Genomic DNA, 17,666 nt, shown 5'->3' on the forward strand with positions numbered 1-17,666 from the left:
GCTTTTTAAACTGTGGACTGAATGCAGATGTTATTGATTAACGTTAATGAGATCTATGTACCAATCTAATTCCCATTTGAAGTCTCCGTCTCTGGCTTTATAGGCAAGCCCTTTGGCAAAGGCGGCAGCAAACTCCTCGACGCCTCTCTCGCGTTCTGTGCCATCAATGCATCCATCACCACAAGCGCAGCCATGGCCTCCACAATGGGCACAGCCCTCGGCACAACGCATGGGTCATGACGGCCTTTAGCCTCTAGCACACCTTCCTCGAGCGCATAGGTAGTCGTAGTCTGCGCCTGACCAATAGTAGCGGGGGGCTTGAATGCTGTACGGAAGTAGATGGTAGCTCCGTTAGAGATACCACCTTGAATACCACCGGAATTATTTGAGCTGGTGGTAAGTCTAGCCTTGTTCGCGATTCCAGCACCGGCTTTGTTCTCTGCAACCTCCGGAGCAGCAACAAAAGGGTCATTGTGGATTGAGCCGGGCACTTCGCAGCCGCCGAAGCCCGAGCCGATTTCGAACCCCTTAGTGGCGGGAATGCTCATCATGGCGTGTCCGAGTTTGGCCTCTAGCTTATCGAATGCGGGCTCTCCAAGGCCGATGGGGACGTTTCTGATAACGCACATAACTGTCCCTCCAATACTATCGTGGTTGTCACGGAAGGTCTCAATGACTTTGGTCATACGCTCAGAAGCCTCTGTATTGGGGCATCGGACAGGCGCGAACTTGTCGACTGTTTCGCGGTCGATAGTTTCAATCATTTTCAAGAATTCAGGATTCGTGGAGTAGGATGGGTGTTCGGGTGAGGGCGGGAAGAGATGCTCGTTTCCGACTGAGGAGACGAAGGAGACGATCTCGACGTTGTGGGCGATTTTGAGGTATTTCTCTGCGATGGCGCCGGCGGCGACTCGTCCTGATATAGTCAGAGATGTGTATTACTGAAAGATGAAAACAAAAAGACCTACCGATGGTCTCGCGAGCACTACTACGACCACCTCCACTGCTAGCCTTGACTCCATATTTCTCCAAATAGGTGTAATCCGCATGGCTGGGCCTGGGGTACAGGTCCATCGTACTGCCGCCGTAATCCTTTGGTCTCTGATCCTCATTGCGCACAATCATCGCAATTGGCGTGCCGAGGGTGTAGCCATACTCAGTACCGGACTGAATCTCGACTCTGTCCTTTTCATTGCGGGGGGTGGTGAGAGCGCTCTGGCCGGGACGGCGACGGGTCATTTGAGGTTGGATGTCGGCCTCGGTGAGAGCCATGCCTGGAGGGCAGCCATCGACGATGCAGCCTACTGAGCGGCAGTGGGATTCGCCATAGCTTTGTCTGTCAGTGGTGTTCTTTCGTGATGGGGAGGAGAACTCACGTCGTCACCCGGAAATAATCACCCCACGTCGACATTTTGCAAATATGGCAGTTGTGGATATTCAATAATAATCTTAAATCTGATCCCGGTCACAAGAAGACAATTCCGCTGAGAAACGTGATTGGGATATTATCAAAACCGAGTCATCCCACATCAAAAAACATCAAAAAGCAAAGAGTAAAAAAAGTTCGACAGCGAATCACCATCTGATCTGCGAGGTCGGCGGCCGATTGACTCACGCGGGGGGTTTCTACAGAGCTATTCCTGATCAGGCCTAGCGCCCCAATGACGCCAGCACGCGCCGAACTGGCAGGGTCTCGGTCCGAAAAGGCCGACTTTGTTTCTATCGACCTGAACATATTCAATGTCCATAGCAGCATCCATGCTGCTTCTCCGGCACTCATCATGCCTGCTCTCCGTCCGATCTGCAAGTAGTCGCCTTGCAGCGACTCGCACGCTAACAAGCCTCGCATCCTCCGCTTTCGCCGAACTCGTCTCCCGGAGCTCAGCTAAGCACCAGATCTACCAATCGCTCTCCTCCGACCCATTCGTCAATCTCTCAATTGAGCAATATCTCCTCCAAAAGGCCCCAGAAGACTCCAATGTCTTGTTTCTATATGTCAATCGGCCCTGTGTCGTGGTTGGGCGTAATCAGAACCCGTGGCTTGAGACGAATTTAAAGGCTCTGCAAAAGATCTCCGATACAACGGAGAGCTCAACGCGGAATGTGCTTTATGTGCGACGACATTCTGGCGGAGGCGCAGTATTTCACGACGAAGGAAATCTGAATTACAGCGTGATCTGTCCCCGAGATGTGTTCACTCGCGACCGGCATGCGGAGATGGTTGCGCGCGCACTCCAAAGAATCGGCGCAGTCAACGCCATGGTCAACGAACGACACGACATAGTCCTGACCCAACAGCCCAGAGAATCTGCAAGACAGAAACACGCAACCGGGATCGAAGACCCGCCTGAAGAATCGACTCCGCAAGCTCTGAAGGTCTCCGGCTCGGCGTTTAAATTGACTCGAAACCGGGCATTACATCACGGGACATGCCTACTCGACTCACCGAATATTAATAATTTGGGTGCATTTTTGAGATCGCCGGCTCGACCGTATATTCTTGCGAAAGGGGTCAGTAGCGTGCGATCTCCAGTGGGAAATGTATCAGCAGGACTGGTTGACTCTGCGGAACCGTTTTCGATGCAGCGCACAATTGTCAGTATAATGGATGAGTTCGCGCGGCTATACAAAACCGGTGATGAGGTCAGGGATTGCGCGAATCGGCTGAATATGAATGAAAGTGAATTCAGTGCTGGCGATAATTGGGTTGCGGGGACGGTGGGAGAGGTCCAGTTACAGCAGGTACCGGAGATCCAGAATACGTTGCAGATGATGAAGGTAAGTCATTTTTCGGTCTATGATTAGATGCACATGGACTAATGTTGGATAGTCAACCGACTTCAAATTCCTCCAAACTCCCGAATTCACCTTCTCGACTTTTCCTACAGAAGACGATCCCCGGCCTCGACCTCCACTGCCGAGTTCCCTCCCTCCTTCAGTATGATTCCCTCCCTCAACTTCATCTACTATGAGATTTTACTGACGTCTAAAACAGACAAAAATATTCATCCGCGCCAAAAAAGGCATTATCCTCGAAGCAACGATATCCACCTCAACCGACGCATACACAATGCAAAAACAAGAACGCCACAGCGCCGCTTCACTAACCAACAAACCCCTGCATGAAATGGACGAGCAGTCTTGGAGAACAATCGCCGATTCGGTTGTGGCTATTGCTTCTGATAGTCCGGAGCAACAGAGGCCGGCTGATGAGGTGGTTGATGATTTGACGGCGTTTATTTGTGAAAAGTTTGGTGTATGATGTGTAGATATCAAAGAGTGAGGGTTTATAGACTGTACGATATGTAGATATATGATTAATCTGTATGAATATGTTCTTGATATGGGCAATGTGTACAAGTAGTGGGGTCACGTGTTGCGATTAGCCCTATCATCATTGTTCCGTTTCAGAAAACTATATTGAAGTATCGAAAGTCTCAACTTGATTTGTCCTATCTAAATTTGTAATTACAAAGACATCGAATGGAAACGAAGAAATTGGAAAAATATAAACACGAAACGAATCCGCCAGTCTGCAACTCAAGAAGAAAAAAAAAAAAACTAAAACGCCGTTTGTAGAGAGCCGGTTCGGACTCAGTTCATACCGTTTACTCCATATAACCAAATCACACCTTCGTACATCCATCCATCAACTCATTTGTTCGTACTTCATGTGCACATGCGTAACAGGGAGGAAGGATCACCTCCCCTCCTGAGACGTCCTAGAGACCACCTCCGAGACATCATCACCAATAACGCGATCACCAGCCCCAGCATTAACAACCCTCAGTCTCTCCTTTGGGATTGTATATGTAATCTGAACTAATCGTCCTTCCGCGGCAAGTTCGACGTCCCAATCCTCGTCGTCCGTTGCACCGATACTACTGCCACCTCCGCGATGATGCTCATCCGGGTCATCATCAATAACATCAAGTCGGTCGTCGAAAGCATCGTCTTCTTCTGCTTCATTGTCGTCGAGAAGATCGTTTGTGCGACGACTTTGGCGACGCGATGAGGATGACATGCCGGTGGCACTTTGTCGAGAGGATCGGCCGTCTACGGCCCAGTCTTTGGGTCCTTGTTTCCGTCTTTGATGATGCGCTACTACTGACGCGCTGGAAGCTCGGCGCGATATCTGTGGGGATAGCCCGTTGTCATCGTCGAAGTCCACAGGGGAGTTAAACTCAAACATGGCCGGGGAAGCGCGCTCGTCCTCCGGAAAGTTATTACCATAACTCGATAGGACAACTTTGCGGGCATTGGAGAAGGTCTTTCGAATACTTCCCATCCATGTCTGGGAGTTGTTACTGTTGGGTCTGTTTTCTCGATCGGAGAACCGTGATGGTGACTCTGGAGGTGTGGACCACTCCGGCCCTGACCCTAATAAGGTGTCCCCTTCTAGAGGAGTTCGTCTGTGGCGACTGGCGGATGTAGAGAGTGAGTCTACTGTTCCGGATCGCTCGAATGGCCATCTCATGCTACTCCCTTCAACTGCATGCTGGGAGCTTTTTTCTGGAGAAGTGCGTCCACTGCCATTATCATCATAATGTGACGGTTCCAGCGTTGGGATAGTTGATTGAAAGAGGCGTGTAGATCTTCTCTGAGATCCAATGTTTGATCTTTGAATAGAAAATTCCGATATTCCAGATCTGGATGACTCTGACAAGTCGGAATGCGTCCTCTCGCTCTTGTCGGGAGATGTGCCCCGAGACTCGCCTGAGCGTATAGACGCTTCGTCGGCACCTTCATGCTGATGCGTTGACTCCTCGTGAAACGCTATCAGAGGTGCACGTGTAGGCGAAGGAGATGGATCTTTGAAAGGGTCAGAGAATCGGTTGTTGGTACTACTCTCCGAGCTTCCGCTTTCTGGCCTTCTTTCAGAGGCTTCTTCAGGCGGTGTCTCATACTCCTCCTGTTCATCGATCGGATGAATAGCACCTGCCCTATAACTCATTCTGTTATCCTCATACCAGTTCGCTGATTGTACCCTTTGCGGTCGAGTAGACAGGCTTCTGCGAAGACCTCTCGATGGACTAGGTACATCGTAAAGCAATCCACTTCTTTCAGCTTCCGTTTTATTGTTGCTACCGGGAACTGGTACTGCACTATACTGATGACTCGGCCCAGAAGAGTAGACATTCTCAATAATCGAGTTGCGCAGCACGGCATCGCTTGGGCCGCGATAACTAGATTCAATTCCAGGCTCGCCCCATATATTCGACCGTTCTGCACCGAGTGCCAGTTTCCGTAATTCTTGGTCCCTTTGTCGACGATGAGTCCATCGCTTTCTTGACCAGTAAAAGTAACCAATGCACACGACTGCGATTGCTGCGGCGGAAATGCCTATACCAAGTCCGGCTTTTTCGCCAGAGGAAGAAAGTGCGCCACTGCTATGAGAGCTTATATTCGTGTCCGAAGGATTTGGAGCCGTATACGTGGATACCCATGAATTCGAGGTCAAATTATAAAGATATGCCTGGGAGCTTGACTGAAATCCTTCCGAGGAAGCTCTCTTCGTCGTGCCTGACGACGCTGGTATCACATATCCACCCGAGATCAGCATCACATCTCCAGCGAGCATCGTGGTTGCATGCCCAAAGATACCAGATCCCGATGCAGGCCCAGAGCCAGTAGACTCCGGAATTGACCATGTCCATTCTCCCGAACCGCCATAGTCCTCGCCAACCTCAAGAATGGCAAGCTGTGGATCAGCCGGTGTGCTAGTGTCACCCACCCATCCGCCATAGACAATAATCTTGCTTCCGTCTGAGGACATTACAGCACTATGGCCGGATCGAGGCTCAATATCAGTGGTATCACGGATTGCAAGGTCGGTTCTACCTGTATCCACGGTGGCGCCTATGGAGATATAGGACCAGCTAGCTTGCGGTAGAGAAAACAGAGCCAAAGTAGACATGTTCAGAAACGCGGTCTGCGTATGGCCTCCAATAACAAGGAAACTTTCTTGCTGCACAACCACGCCTCCTGAAGTCGTCGAGCTCGTCTTTTGAAGGGGTGTGACGGTATAACCGGCTTCTGCAATAGGCGAATTCGAGGAATCACTTTGTTGTAAGATGTAGTTGAATGAATTTGTCGACGTATTTTGTGCAGTCAATGCAGTCATTTCGTTTGAGTAGACTGCGTTGGAGGTCCAGTCCGACTCGTTGCCATCAGCGAATGGGCACATACCCCCAAAAGAGTAGTACTCGGAGGAAGTGTCATTTGAAGAATTGTACGCAAACCCGCTGGCGAGGTATCCCGGACCTGTGATATTCGTGCCTGATCCATTGACTGCTACTGATGACCATGTGCCATTCCCTATCGAACTATTATCGTCGAGTTGAAATGACCACAAGCGTGGTGCTTCTTGTGATGAGTTACAGTTGCCCGAAAACACCATTATGGATCCATTCGTGTTGAGCATCGGTACATACGCCTCGCCACCGGCGGAGAAGGGGACGTCATCGGAGAGAACAGTATACTCAGGACTGCTAGGATTGATCGTTGACGACAAATTGAGAGCGAGAAGCTGAACCGCCGATTGATCGCTAATCGGTTGGAAGATGTAGACAAGGTCGCTGGTGTTTGATACCTGTGATGAAGTGAAGGCATGTGTTGGAATGTAAGGGATTGTGACATGAGCCACGCTCACTGCCGCCCACATGGTCCATGCGAGGAAGGTATGACTGAGAGCAAAAGGCATTTTGGCAGCGCTAGGCACGTATGCCCTTGCTTTCTGACGTTGGCCGTTGTGCGACTGACCTAGATGCCCCCAGAGGGGTTCCATACCAAATCGTACGGTCCTGGTGAGTAAATCGCAGCCAACATATGGAAGTCTTTTTCATTCAACAGATGATCTTGAAGATGGTCTAGTATCAGTGAGGAATTTTGATTGACAGTGCACTTCTAGACAAGAAGTAAGACAGATCCAAGATTCAATCGAGGAAAAGGTCGAGGCGGGGCAAGGKAAGTAAACACGGACGGTCTAGACGTGGATTTCCATGGTGATAGTGATAAGAGTCTGCGATAACTACTACTCCGTGGGGCGGAGTAAATGCTACGGTAGTCTACTGGTAATTAATTAACGCTTTGATCATTTAATCAATGGATTATCTGTCAGAGTCTAGTCATCATGAGAGAAGCCGCTGACCAGCCAGCTGATACGGTGATGATGGTCGATGTCCACGGCAGGTAAGCAATCAGTTGTCACGGCAACCAATATCAGGTTGGGTTGTGATTGGCTTCTCCATAATTCTACCATCATCACGAAACAGCTTTTGCTTGATTTCAGGATGGTGTTCATATCAATAAATAAGTGAAGCCTTGGTAGCGAGTTCGAGCTCTAGCAAGCGAGAATAGTGGCTTKCTCAACAGTAACCTCGAGTTGCTACAGTGTGTTTAGAATCATCTCAAAGCCTCAATCGACAATCGAGGAAGACACCCTCGACTTAGTAAGTGTGAAAGCTAAGCTCCGTCCTCGATCCGTACAGTCTTTGTTCACATTCATAAAGTGAGCATCCATCGCATAAACCCGTCAATGTCCTACTCCATGCGGAGTAGACCCTGCACAAGACCCCGTCTGCGATACATCTCAGGTAGCACACGACTACCGTAAACGTCGTCGTACTTCAGACTCGCATCTGCTGTGCGTACACTGTACACAACAGTAGTTGCGACAAGAATCCGCTACGTTGTACGCACTATAAAGTTGTTGCCTGTGCATGTCGCGTACGGGTCGCACGGCATTGTACAACGTAGTCGACCTTGCAGGAAAACGCTCAAATTTTAAAGAGGACAGACTTGCTATGATCTTCATTGGACTACTCGACATGAGCAAGGTAATGCCTTTTTATGGTCCGTCAATTCATAGTTCAATGATAAACGGTCAGACGATTAAAATCAAGTCTGCCTCCGTTCTCCGTAAGGCACGAATATCCGGACACAAATACTACTACTACATTGAAGCAACGAAAATTTTCACTAGTTACAAAGAATTGAGTTTACGAAATAGGAGACTACTGATAGGATACACAGTACGAAAAAGCAAAGGTACCCTGCAGATGGATGCAGATGCAGCTACCTACATATACCTCTTACTTCTCAGTAAGAATAACGCACGTCGCAAGCGCTTATGAGAGCGACCCAAATGGCAAATGCTGAACGTACGCTGCAGTCATTGAACTTTGAATGCCAGTACCACCAGTAGCATAGCGACAACGTATATACTTACCGTATGGAGTCCACTTGCGTGCCTAAGTTTCGCAGACTAAGGTGTTCCTTCCCGTGTATCGTGCTTACTAGGTTACGTTACTTGGGTACATTATGCAAGGGCCTGCCTGACCATACAGATTGTAAACGCTGCGAAGTTCAAGAACTCAACTCAAACAAAGTCTGTGAGAGTGAACAGCAGTTAGTAGTTAGAGCACCGAGACCAGTTACAATGCTTACGGCAATGCGCGTGGTCTCAGCACTGATCTCCGGCGATTGTTCGGTCAAGTTGATCTCGTCGTCGGGCATTTTTAGCAGCACTCGGACCTTTTGGATCGGGTTATCGCCACCACCAAGTAATGGCAGGTATGTAGTAAGCAGAAGATGTATATTTAGGCAGATAGTATAACTTCAGGCCGTCTAATTCTGGTCTTGATGTAGTTACAAAGTACGTATGTACCGATACTAGACAGGCTTATGTACCAAGGGTTGGTCATGAAAACCCTGCATTAACACCTAGTTAGAGCTACCAGCCGTCTTTCTACCCATGGCTGATTCTCGCTCCTAGATGTACTACTGATGTAGTGTACGCAGTCATGAAATCGATTTTAACTTTCGGTGGCACAGTCCTTTATCTTATTCGGAACCCGACCGTTCAGCTCATAGAAGACAAACGACGTGCTGATTTGTCTGTCTACCAAGCTAACTTAACTCGTTACCAAACTCTCAGAAATCAAATCGCATGTGAAAGGCTTGGGGCCTTAACCTGCTGAATATCTTCTTTTGGTGACAGGTCAGTCAGCTAATCGGTGTTAGCATAATTATATTTTTTCAGCCGTTGGTCATCGTTTTATGTTGATTTACCTGGGTATGGGTTCAAGAAATGTATAGATCCTACTCATGTTAGGAATCACCAGGGTTCATGGCCATAATCAAAAGGATGGTATCACGGTCCACCACTGCCTAGGTAACTACATACCATGCCCTGCCTAGGCTTTACCAGCAACCTGACAAGACAAGGGTCGATTCGACTATTCAGCACCATCAAATCTGACAAAGTGACGGCATACGCTGCACGAAAATCTCAATCAGGCATAGACACTCCCTGACAGTTATGACCTCCTATCTGGCCTCAAAGCGGACTCTGACCGATGATTCGCCCTGTCATTGTTTTGCGTTTTCAGTCTCCCCGAGTTTGCTAAAGAGCAGTATTAGCGGTCGTATTAGTAGTACGTATTAAGTTGCATGGGGTCGTTAGCTGAATTTGAGAGATGTCAAGGATGTTTATTAATCAAGGTCCTGAGTAACCGCAGGGTCTAGAATGACATCGTCTCAGGAGTTGAGATCTCGGAGAATTGTAACTACGAACGTCCTTGCTGCCGATCCCCATACAATCTGAAAGCGAGAATCCTTCGACTTCTCGCTGATCTTGTAGTCTGATTATCTCCTTTAGACGAAACATGTCGATAAGGCGCATGCGGGACCAAGCGGGCCGTAAGCGGCTCGCCCCCCCCGTTCCCGGCAATCTTGTTCTTCAATTTCTTTGTGATAGCATATTACGTGCGTACATACAAGATGCCAGGATGAGAAGGCTTTGTTTGTCGTGTTAGTATGATTGATTGGAAGCTAACGACGATTGGTCGGGGTATATCGACTGTATTTAGGCTGCTTTTATTGCGTGTGCTATCATTGGCTGATAGCATCGGAAATCGACATATTGCATACGTACGAATCCAAGGACCAAACCGTGTACACCGTAGTTCATTGTAAATTGAGCTGACGGGGGTTTGACATAATTTACATAGTAGATACCTAGCAGTCTACATGCCCTGTCAATGCGCTCAGAAATGAATAAAATTCGTACAAGAGTCACAGGCCCAAGAATAAAGAGCTCGGCGAATACGGCGACTCGGCGAGGGATTGGCCTACGCCATGCGAACCGCCCTGTCAAAAATCAAGGTCAAAGCAAACCCAAATTGGCATATGTGGCACTGCCCTCACCAAACTTGCCAGGGATCAGAGCTCGTTTGTATTCTGTATGTAACAACCAGATGTCCGTTTTTTGTTTGTCTGATTTACGAGATCCCTGCTGAAACTGGAGCGAGCTTTCGAGAGATTGTGCAACGGGAGAGTCAATTTTTTCGGATATTTGGGATTTCGCGTGTCAGGACAGGGTGGCCTTATGCTTTGAGATTTATTGTCTAGGAAGATGACGACAATTATATTCTATTGCCTGTCATACGACTGTCGTTGAGGGATGGTCATATATGAAAGCTACATGGTATCTGCATATTCGATGGGAGGACAATTGATTGACTCGTGACAATCGACATTGTTTGACGCTGCTCGATTCAGGTTTTGTTGGACATGACATTAGGGCTAGGACCACATCTCATCATTTCATAGTCACATCCATCATGAACTTGTCGAGATGTTTGCCTCCCATTTCTTCTTCTTCATGTCAGATGTCATTGACTGTCGATTTCAAGCCACTGACATACATAGTACAAGCACAGTAACCGTCAGCTCATGTTGAGACGCAAACAGCGAGAGATGGACTTTTACAAGCGTGTCTGGAGTAATCTATTCTGTATACCATTCGTCAGTTCTACAACAGGCTACACCAAAGACGGTAAGTGGGGGACCCGCTATGCAAAGAACCAACTTTAACAAAGAGGACCGTCCACGGCGCCACCAAGGAATAGTCCCACTTGACCCTGGCAATTCAATCAGACACTCGCTGATCACTGGTCCGTGAGCTAGTCGGGGTGGAGTCTCAATGGAGGCAAGCCGACGCGGACGAATTGAAGTCTCGAAATGAGATCCGCACGGAAGTCAAAGATGCATCGACGATGTTGATTGGATTGTCTGCTAGCAGTTTTTATGGGGTCATATAACCTGCATAGTGCAGACACCTAGCGAAGCGTCTGAGCCCACTGCCTGTACTTTGGATGCTTTGATTCGGTTGATTCAGACTTCAGAGACGACGGCAGTATTGAATGTACACAGTAACTGGTGGACTCTTCGCGGCGACATGGCTCGGGTTGTACCGGCAATCTGGACTCGTCTTATCAGATACAGCAAAAGAAAAGAAAAACCAAGGGTGATCCTCATTAGATATGCTCGCATGGCGTATTGTCAAAGCATGTCGCTCCATTCTCAGCATCGGCGATGAATCCGATGATATTCAGAGCTGCTACGGAGTAAAAGCTAAATCCTGTCAATTGTCGACTCAACGCGGTCGCCCGCATTCTTGCATACCTGATCATTCCGGTCGGGCTGTCAAATTCAGACTCAAAAGTAAATTATATGATATGACAGTATTGAATCTACGATATCATGAGACTGAGCCAATGCGCCCTAGCCATCGAGCCGCAGTAAACCTACTCCGTACACAGTTTTGATGATGTTTCGGTTAACCTGCCTTCATCTGAACATGCCCATCCGTACTTGTACTCCGTCCAAGGGTCCAAACGAGACGCTCACGGACCATCTGGCCTTACCCGAAGCTAATCGTCAATGGAGTATTGGATGAGACAGCCCCCTTGGCGATTCATTGCAAGTTAAACACAACCTTGTAACCAGATGAACTGATGAAGACTAACTGCAGCGAGACGTACGCGGAATATGCTTCACACTCCGGAACAATCAAAACACTTTTGCGCTGTCCATTCCGTGGACACTAATAATTAATGGTGATGCTACATACCACGTTGGGCTGTTGGAATCGCAAGTGAGCAGTTATTACTCCGTAGATGCAGCTGCTCCAAGTCGTATCAGGCATAACAACCTTTTGTCAATGCAGGTGAGCGTACCGCACTAACCCTTTGTGGCCGAAAGGTATCCACTAACACTCAAAGTGGATATACGACTTTCCCGTATCAGGACTAGATTGCCCCGTTAGATACTGTAAGTGCGTAACGGCCAATACAGACTATCCATCCTGGTCCTTCTACCCGTACTACGTGGTCCGTACACTTTCGTCGCTTTTTTGCAGTAAAGTAATGATTGAAAGGATCGTCGAGCATCCTAGTCACTACGTATTGCGAAGGATGCAAAGTATATTAGAGGCTGTATGATGCAAAGGAATTAAAAACTCCTTATCCCAGATTCTCTCTTGAAATTTGCAAGAAAACGGGAGCCACGAATAGAGTAATGGACGAAAGCGCAAAGACACCTCAACCTTTCCATTTAACGACTATTACTTCTATCATTCTATCATTCTCTCTATTCCTAAGGAGCGCAGCTTCTCCGTTTGTCTAAATACTGAGTTGTGCTCAGTCACTGCTGACCATCTAGCATCTGGTACTCMCTCCCCCACCAGGCTGGMCCAGCCAGTCAGTGCCTTCCGCTGGACACTAACTTACCCACACACAGTCACTGCCCAGTTTAACCTGACTTAACTCTTACCACACGACACCGTCGCTCCTCAACACCTGCTGCGTCGAGCTTCCTCTACGTGATCGCTTTTATCTATTCGTGCATCTGTACCAGAGAAAGGTCGTAATTATTCTGTTCTTCGTCTTTTCGATTCTTCATTTCATCGCATCTCCGGCAGTTAGCAGAGTAGCGAAAACGTGCGCCTTACCGACCGGATCGACGTCACCTGGTAGTACCCTTCCCGAATTTCGTCCGTTCATTCATTTCCTCCATGTCAACTTCGATTGTTTCACGCTCAGAGGAATGAGGGTATCTTGTCCCAGAGGACGCAGGGAGTTTTCTTCGATCCAACAAACGCGAGTCTCTGTCGCTCAGATCGCACGTACTTCGACGACGCCGCCACCGCTCTTCCCGCCGAGAGAGAAGAGGATGTACCCATTGCGTATAAAAGACAACTGGTAGCGTCCTTCAACATCATGGGGCAGTTCGAGCGGCGACCATCCCACGCTGGTCTGGAGGATGTTGAGCGCACATCGGAAACCCATGATCAAGATCGGTCAGAACAGCAGCAAACCGGCCTTGAGGCGGGCCCTAGAGCGCCGCAGAATCACCATCCTCGCCGCGGAGAACCGACCGAGTCCAACAGACACAGCAGCGGATCGAATGGCTCGAATGGTCCGACGCATCCTACTTCCTCCTCGACAACTTCCGAGTCGGGTCTATCGTTTGCAAATAGGATGCTGGCATCCAAACACAATCTGAAGCTTTCCGGCTTCAGAGGCGATTCTCATTCATCCCACCACCTGATACATTTCATGCCACAATCCTCCAACAACTCGAGAGCGTCTTCTGCGAAGACTTCGTCGAGTTCTCTTCATGCTATGAACGAGGACACCGTCGCTGAGCCTCGTCCGGAGCCTTCCAGTGGTCTTTCTCGATCGTCTCTCGTCAGAAGACTATCGCAACAACTCGAATTATCCTTTGGTCAATCTCTCGTTCCGAAAGCTAATCCTGTGAATACAACCGCCGACTTCCCTGTATATCCCGATCAGTCCTATGCGGTACTACAATCGCAGATTCACCCGTCTCCTTATCAGCCTTATCTCCGAGGGCGCAGTTCATATCCATCGCCGACCGAGAATATTAGACCATACGAACATGCCTTTACCGCCACCGGCGCCCGGACTGTCGGCAACACGCCCATCTCTACTCCAGGTCTCTTTACTGGCCGGAGTGCCCGTACCTCTCCCTCAGTTGGCTCCGACGATGAGGGCTATACATTCAGTCCTTACCTTCACCCGACACATTTACAACCACCCAAAGAGTGAGCCTCTATGTACTCAATATGTGATATAATGTTGACTGACTTAATCTAGAACCCACACCGCCGAAGTTGAGCGAGATCTCCAAACAGGAAATAAACTCATCAATGACTACGAGGTCCTGGAAGAGCTTGGACGAGGTGAACATGGAAAAGTTAAACTTGGCCGCCATCTCATCACCAAACAACCGGTCGCAATCAAGATCGTCCAGCGGTACTCCAAGCGACGTCGTCTAGGAAAACTAGGCAATCCAGAGGACAAAGTCAAGAAAGAAGTCGCCATCCTCAAAAAGGCGCGGCACCCTAACGTGGTCAGTCTTCTCGAAGTTATTGATGATCCCAACCGTCAGAAAGTGTACATCGTCCTGGAGTACGTCGAGAATGGAGAGATCAAATGGCGCAAAAAGGGCGTCAGAGAGGTTGTACAAATGGATAAGATGCGAATGGAGCGAGAAAAACTTGGGCAGCCGGATTCACCCTACTTCGAGGAAGAGGGACAATCAATCATCAATAACCTCCAAAACCAACGAAAACGCAGAGAACTTGCTCGTGAACGACACCGTGCTCAATCGCAAACCAATCACCGCCACTTGATCCCTGCCTGGAGTTTGGAGCATGGTGGAGAATCCGATGACGAGTCGAACCCTGAATTAGCATTGGCACGGTCGATTAGCCAAAACCTCGCTCTACATCATGATCGCACAGACCATGCAGAACATGGACAATCCCCAAGTCAATCATACAACAGCACAGCATCCGAATTCGATCGTCACATGCGCGATTCGGTGTTGGCCGCTGTGGAAGGTAGCATGTACGGTGCTTATTCTGATTACCCACTTGAAAGACGATACAGTACAGCGTCTAGTCTGTTCGCCTATTCTTCGTCAGAGGCTGATCAATTTTCGGATGATGACGACCTCTCTTACGTACCGTGTCTTACCATCGAAGAAGCTCGTAACGCTTTCCGAGACGCAGTGCTAGGCTTGGAATACTTACACTACCAGGGTATCATTCATCGTGACATCAAACCAGCAAACCTCCTCGTCACGGCGAAAGGACAAGTCAAGATTTCCGACTTTGGTGTATCATATCTAGGTCGGCCTATCAGAGACGAGGATGAAGAACAAGTTACCGAGACCGATGCTGCTGAGCTGGATGACGCCCGCGGAGAGTTGTCCAAGACCGTTGGCACTCCAGCCTTTTACGCACCAGAGCTTTGTTATAGTGGTGACGACTATGTCGACGCGAATGGCCGGGGCCCCAAAATCACCGGTGCCATCGACATTTGGTCCCTAGGAGTGACTTTATATGGCATGATCTTCGGACGCTTACCCTTCGTCTCGGATGATGAATACAGCCTGTTCCAAAACATCGGAAAGAACGATCTTTTCATCCCCAAGAAACGACTCAAGCCGGTCGAGGTCGACAGCAGCAAAATCAGTGCCGATCCGCGCCACGGTGTGATGAACAGCAACAAACGGCTAGAGGATGAGTTTGTATACGAGGATATCGACCCCATGCTAGACGATCTCTTACGACGTCTTCTCAACAAGGATCCTCAAAATCGCATCACAATCAAAGGCATCAAGACCCATGAGTGGGTGTTGCAAGACTTGAAGGAAGATCCTGCCGACTGGGTACAAAAGACCGACCCGCAGAGCAAAGGCAACCGAATTGAAGTCTCGAAAGAAGAAGTCACTAGTGCCGTCAGTAAAGTTCCATTTGTTGATCGCGTCAAATCGCTGGCCAAGTGGCTCAATCCTCGACGAGAAGGACGCTCCCACCCCAAACGGCCTTCCAGTGCGGCTGGATCTTCTGCAGACTCTGTTGCATCTTCCAGGGACTCTAGCGGTGCATCGGGTGGTCGGAGAGCTAGCTTGCGCGGTGACGAAGATATTCTACGTCCATTCAGAGCTGTTCGAGAGGAACACCCGCTTTCTCAAAGCGTCACCGCTAGTCCAGACAGCACGCCTGACCGATCCTCCTACTTCGATCAAACACCTCATTACGATGTGGCAGACGAAACACCTCGAGCGTATCCTTCCGAACGCTTGTCGATCTTGTCAACCACGGCGTCAGCCAAGACAGTGAGACCAATACCATCAAACAAAAGCTTGACACCACCAGCTGAGACTACGGAGACCTTGACGGAACAACACAGTATACCAGCACCCAACCTCGCCGGCATCTTCACAGGGGCTACTCATCATCGAGCAGACAAGACTGATGATGATCGCTTGCTGTCATTTGACGGGCCCGCGAGCGAGACGGATGGCCATGCTGAACCCAGTGTGGCATGGAGTACTGCGTCTGCTACCGGACAGGTTCAAGTTCCAGTTGCTACTGTATGGGAGCAGCACGAGCGACCTCAGAGCCAGGGAAACGACGTTACTCGAAGTCTTTCGTCAGCAGGACATCGTCGCAATCGATCAGAACAAATCCCGCCCGAAGTCAGCGAGCAATCCTTCCGGTCTGCCAAAGAAGCACTGTTACGCCAAGCGGCAGATTACACCAGGTCTGAAGAGGAGCAAGCTTCCGAAACCACCCCCGTTGACAACAACGAGCGTTCTGTTGAGCCAAGCCCGACAACATCGACACATCACTTACCCTCGGACGGAGGTTTGATGACCTCTCCGCCATCAGCCGCGACTATCTCAACAACGTCGGTTGATGAGTATGCAAGCGAAATGTCCCAAAGTGTGTCGCATCCAAGCTTGCCATCTATTGTCTCTGGTGCCTCGTCATTCTCTGGTGATGGCCTCCACACGCATATTGAAGAACGGAGTAAAGAGCTGGACACCACGCCTTATATCTCCCCCATTCTTCGAACTGGGGATACAATTACGCCGAGGAATATCAAAGCGGCACGCTCTGCTAACGAAGAGGGTTATGATTACGACTGTGATGAGGAAGATATCGACTCCGAAGACGAAGGCATTGTCTTTGGCAGGAAGAAGCCTTCGACGTAAGGCTCATCCTCTGAGTGTAGAGGGTATCATCATTTGTACTATGATGAATCCATTCGACAAATATGTCGAGACGACTAATGTGAAATATGAGGAGAGAACACTTAGTTCTTGTTTGTGTTCATCGAAAGAGATGGACCGATTGATATGTACAGTATGCCGACTTTGGCCCCCTTCGATGTTATATTTCTCCTGCCATCTCTTGTTGAAGAGACCAGAAACAGACCGTACGGACGGGTTCTATATCAATGCGTTCGCTACGATCATGTTTGCTTGTACGTTATCCATGATGTTATTTAATTCTGGGACTTTTTTTCGGGGCACGCACAAAAACAAAAGGAGGGTGGATCTGCTATATAACTACGCTGACAGGGGGGATGTTCCCTGTCATGCTTGCATTGTCGGCGTTGTCTCTCTTCTCTTCGTTCATACACCGATTACTTTTCTGACTCTTTTCTGCTAATTACTTCTGCTTCGTGTATATATTTGTCAAGAATGCGGTATTTCGCAACATTATGAACTTGATTCGTCTTGGTAGCATAATCTTCAAAATGACCATCTACCAAGCCAATTACCACGTAAGCCAAGTACTATGACGCTCCGAGCGGCTAATATACCATGCGTCGCCACTTGGCCGTTGTTCTAACAGGGCCAATCAAGAGAGTGGTTTCCATGCGGAGGCGGGGTACGTAGAAAATACCGGGGGTGGAGTATCGTGAAACTTAGCTTCCGGTATTAATTAAGTAGGTAGGCGATTTTATCATTTTACTCGTATTCCCCGCCGCGGCTTG

At 48.9% G+C, this 17,666-nt stretch overlaps 4 protein-coding genes across 4 annotated transcripts; 2 read left to right on the plus strand and 2 right to left on the minus strand.

The window, feature by feature from the left end:
* Positions 1 to 65: 65 nt before the first annotated feature.
* BHQ10_000165 (uncharacterized protein) lies at positions 66 to 1,411 on the minus strand (the record flags this gene model as incomplete). The annotated part of the gene is made up of 3 exons (XM_040873709.1): positions 66 to 916; positions 969 to 1,330; positions 1,377 to 1,411. The coding sequence occupies 3 exons, from the start codon at positions 1,409 to 1,411 to the stop codon at positions 66 to 68; spliced, it is 1,248 nt and encodes a 415-aa protein (XP_040728670.1).
* Positions 1,412 to 1,740: 329 nt separating this feature from the next.
* On the plus strand, positions 1,741 to 3,262 carry BHQ10_000166 (uncharacterized protein; the record flags this gene model as incomplete). Its single annotated transcript, XM_040873720.1, has 3 exons — positions 1,741 to 2,778; positions 2,831 to 2,938; positions 2,996 to 3,262. 3 exons carry the CDS (start codon positions 1,741 to 1,743, stop codon positions 3,260 to 3,262), a joined length of 1,413 nt encoding a protein of 470 aa, XP_040728671.1.
* Positions 3,263 to 3,700: 438 nt separating this feature from the next.
* On the minus strand, positions 3,701 to 6,787 carry BHQ10_000167 (uncharacterized protein; the record flags this gene model as incomplete). The annotated part of the gene is made up of 1 exon (XM_040873731.1): positions 3,701 to 6,787. The coding sequence occupies one exon, from the start codon at positions 6,785 to 6,787 to the stop codon at positions 3,701 to 3,703; it is 3,087 nt and encodes a 1,028-aa protein (XP_040728672.1).
* A 345-nt stretch (positions 6,788 to 7,132) lies between these two features.
* On the plus strand, positions 7,133 to 16,878 carry BHQ10_000168 (uncharacterized protein; the record flags this gene model as incomplete). The annotated part of the gene is made up of 4 exons (XM_040873742.1): positions 7,133 to 7,191; positions 7,403 to 7,451; positions 12,888 to 13,912; positions 13,965 to 16,878. 4 exons carry the CDS (start codon positions 7,133 to 7,135, stop codon positions 16,876 to 16,878), a joined length of 4,047 nt encoding a protein of 1,348 aa, XP_040728673.1.
* Positions 16,879 to 17,666: the final 788 nt, after the last annotated feature.

This window comes from Talaromyces amestolkiae, assembly GCF_001896365.1.
Source record: "Talaromyces amestolkiae strain CIB chromosome Unknown scaffold1.1, whole genome shotgun sequence".
Classification (NCBI taxonomy): Eukaryota; Fungi; Ascomycota; class Eurotiomycetes; order Eurotiales; family Trichocomaceae; genus Talaromyces; species Talaromyces amestolkiae.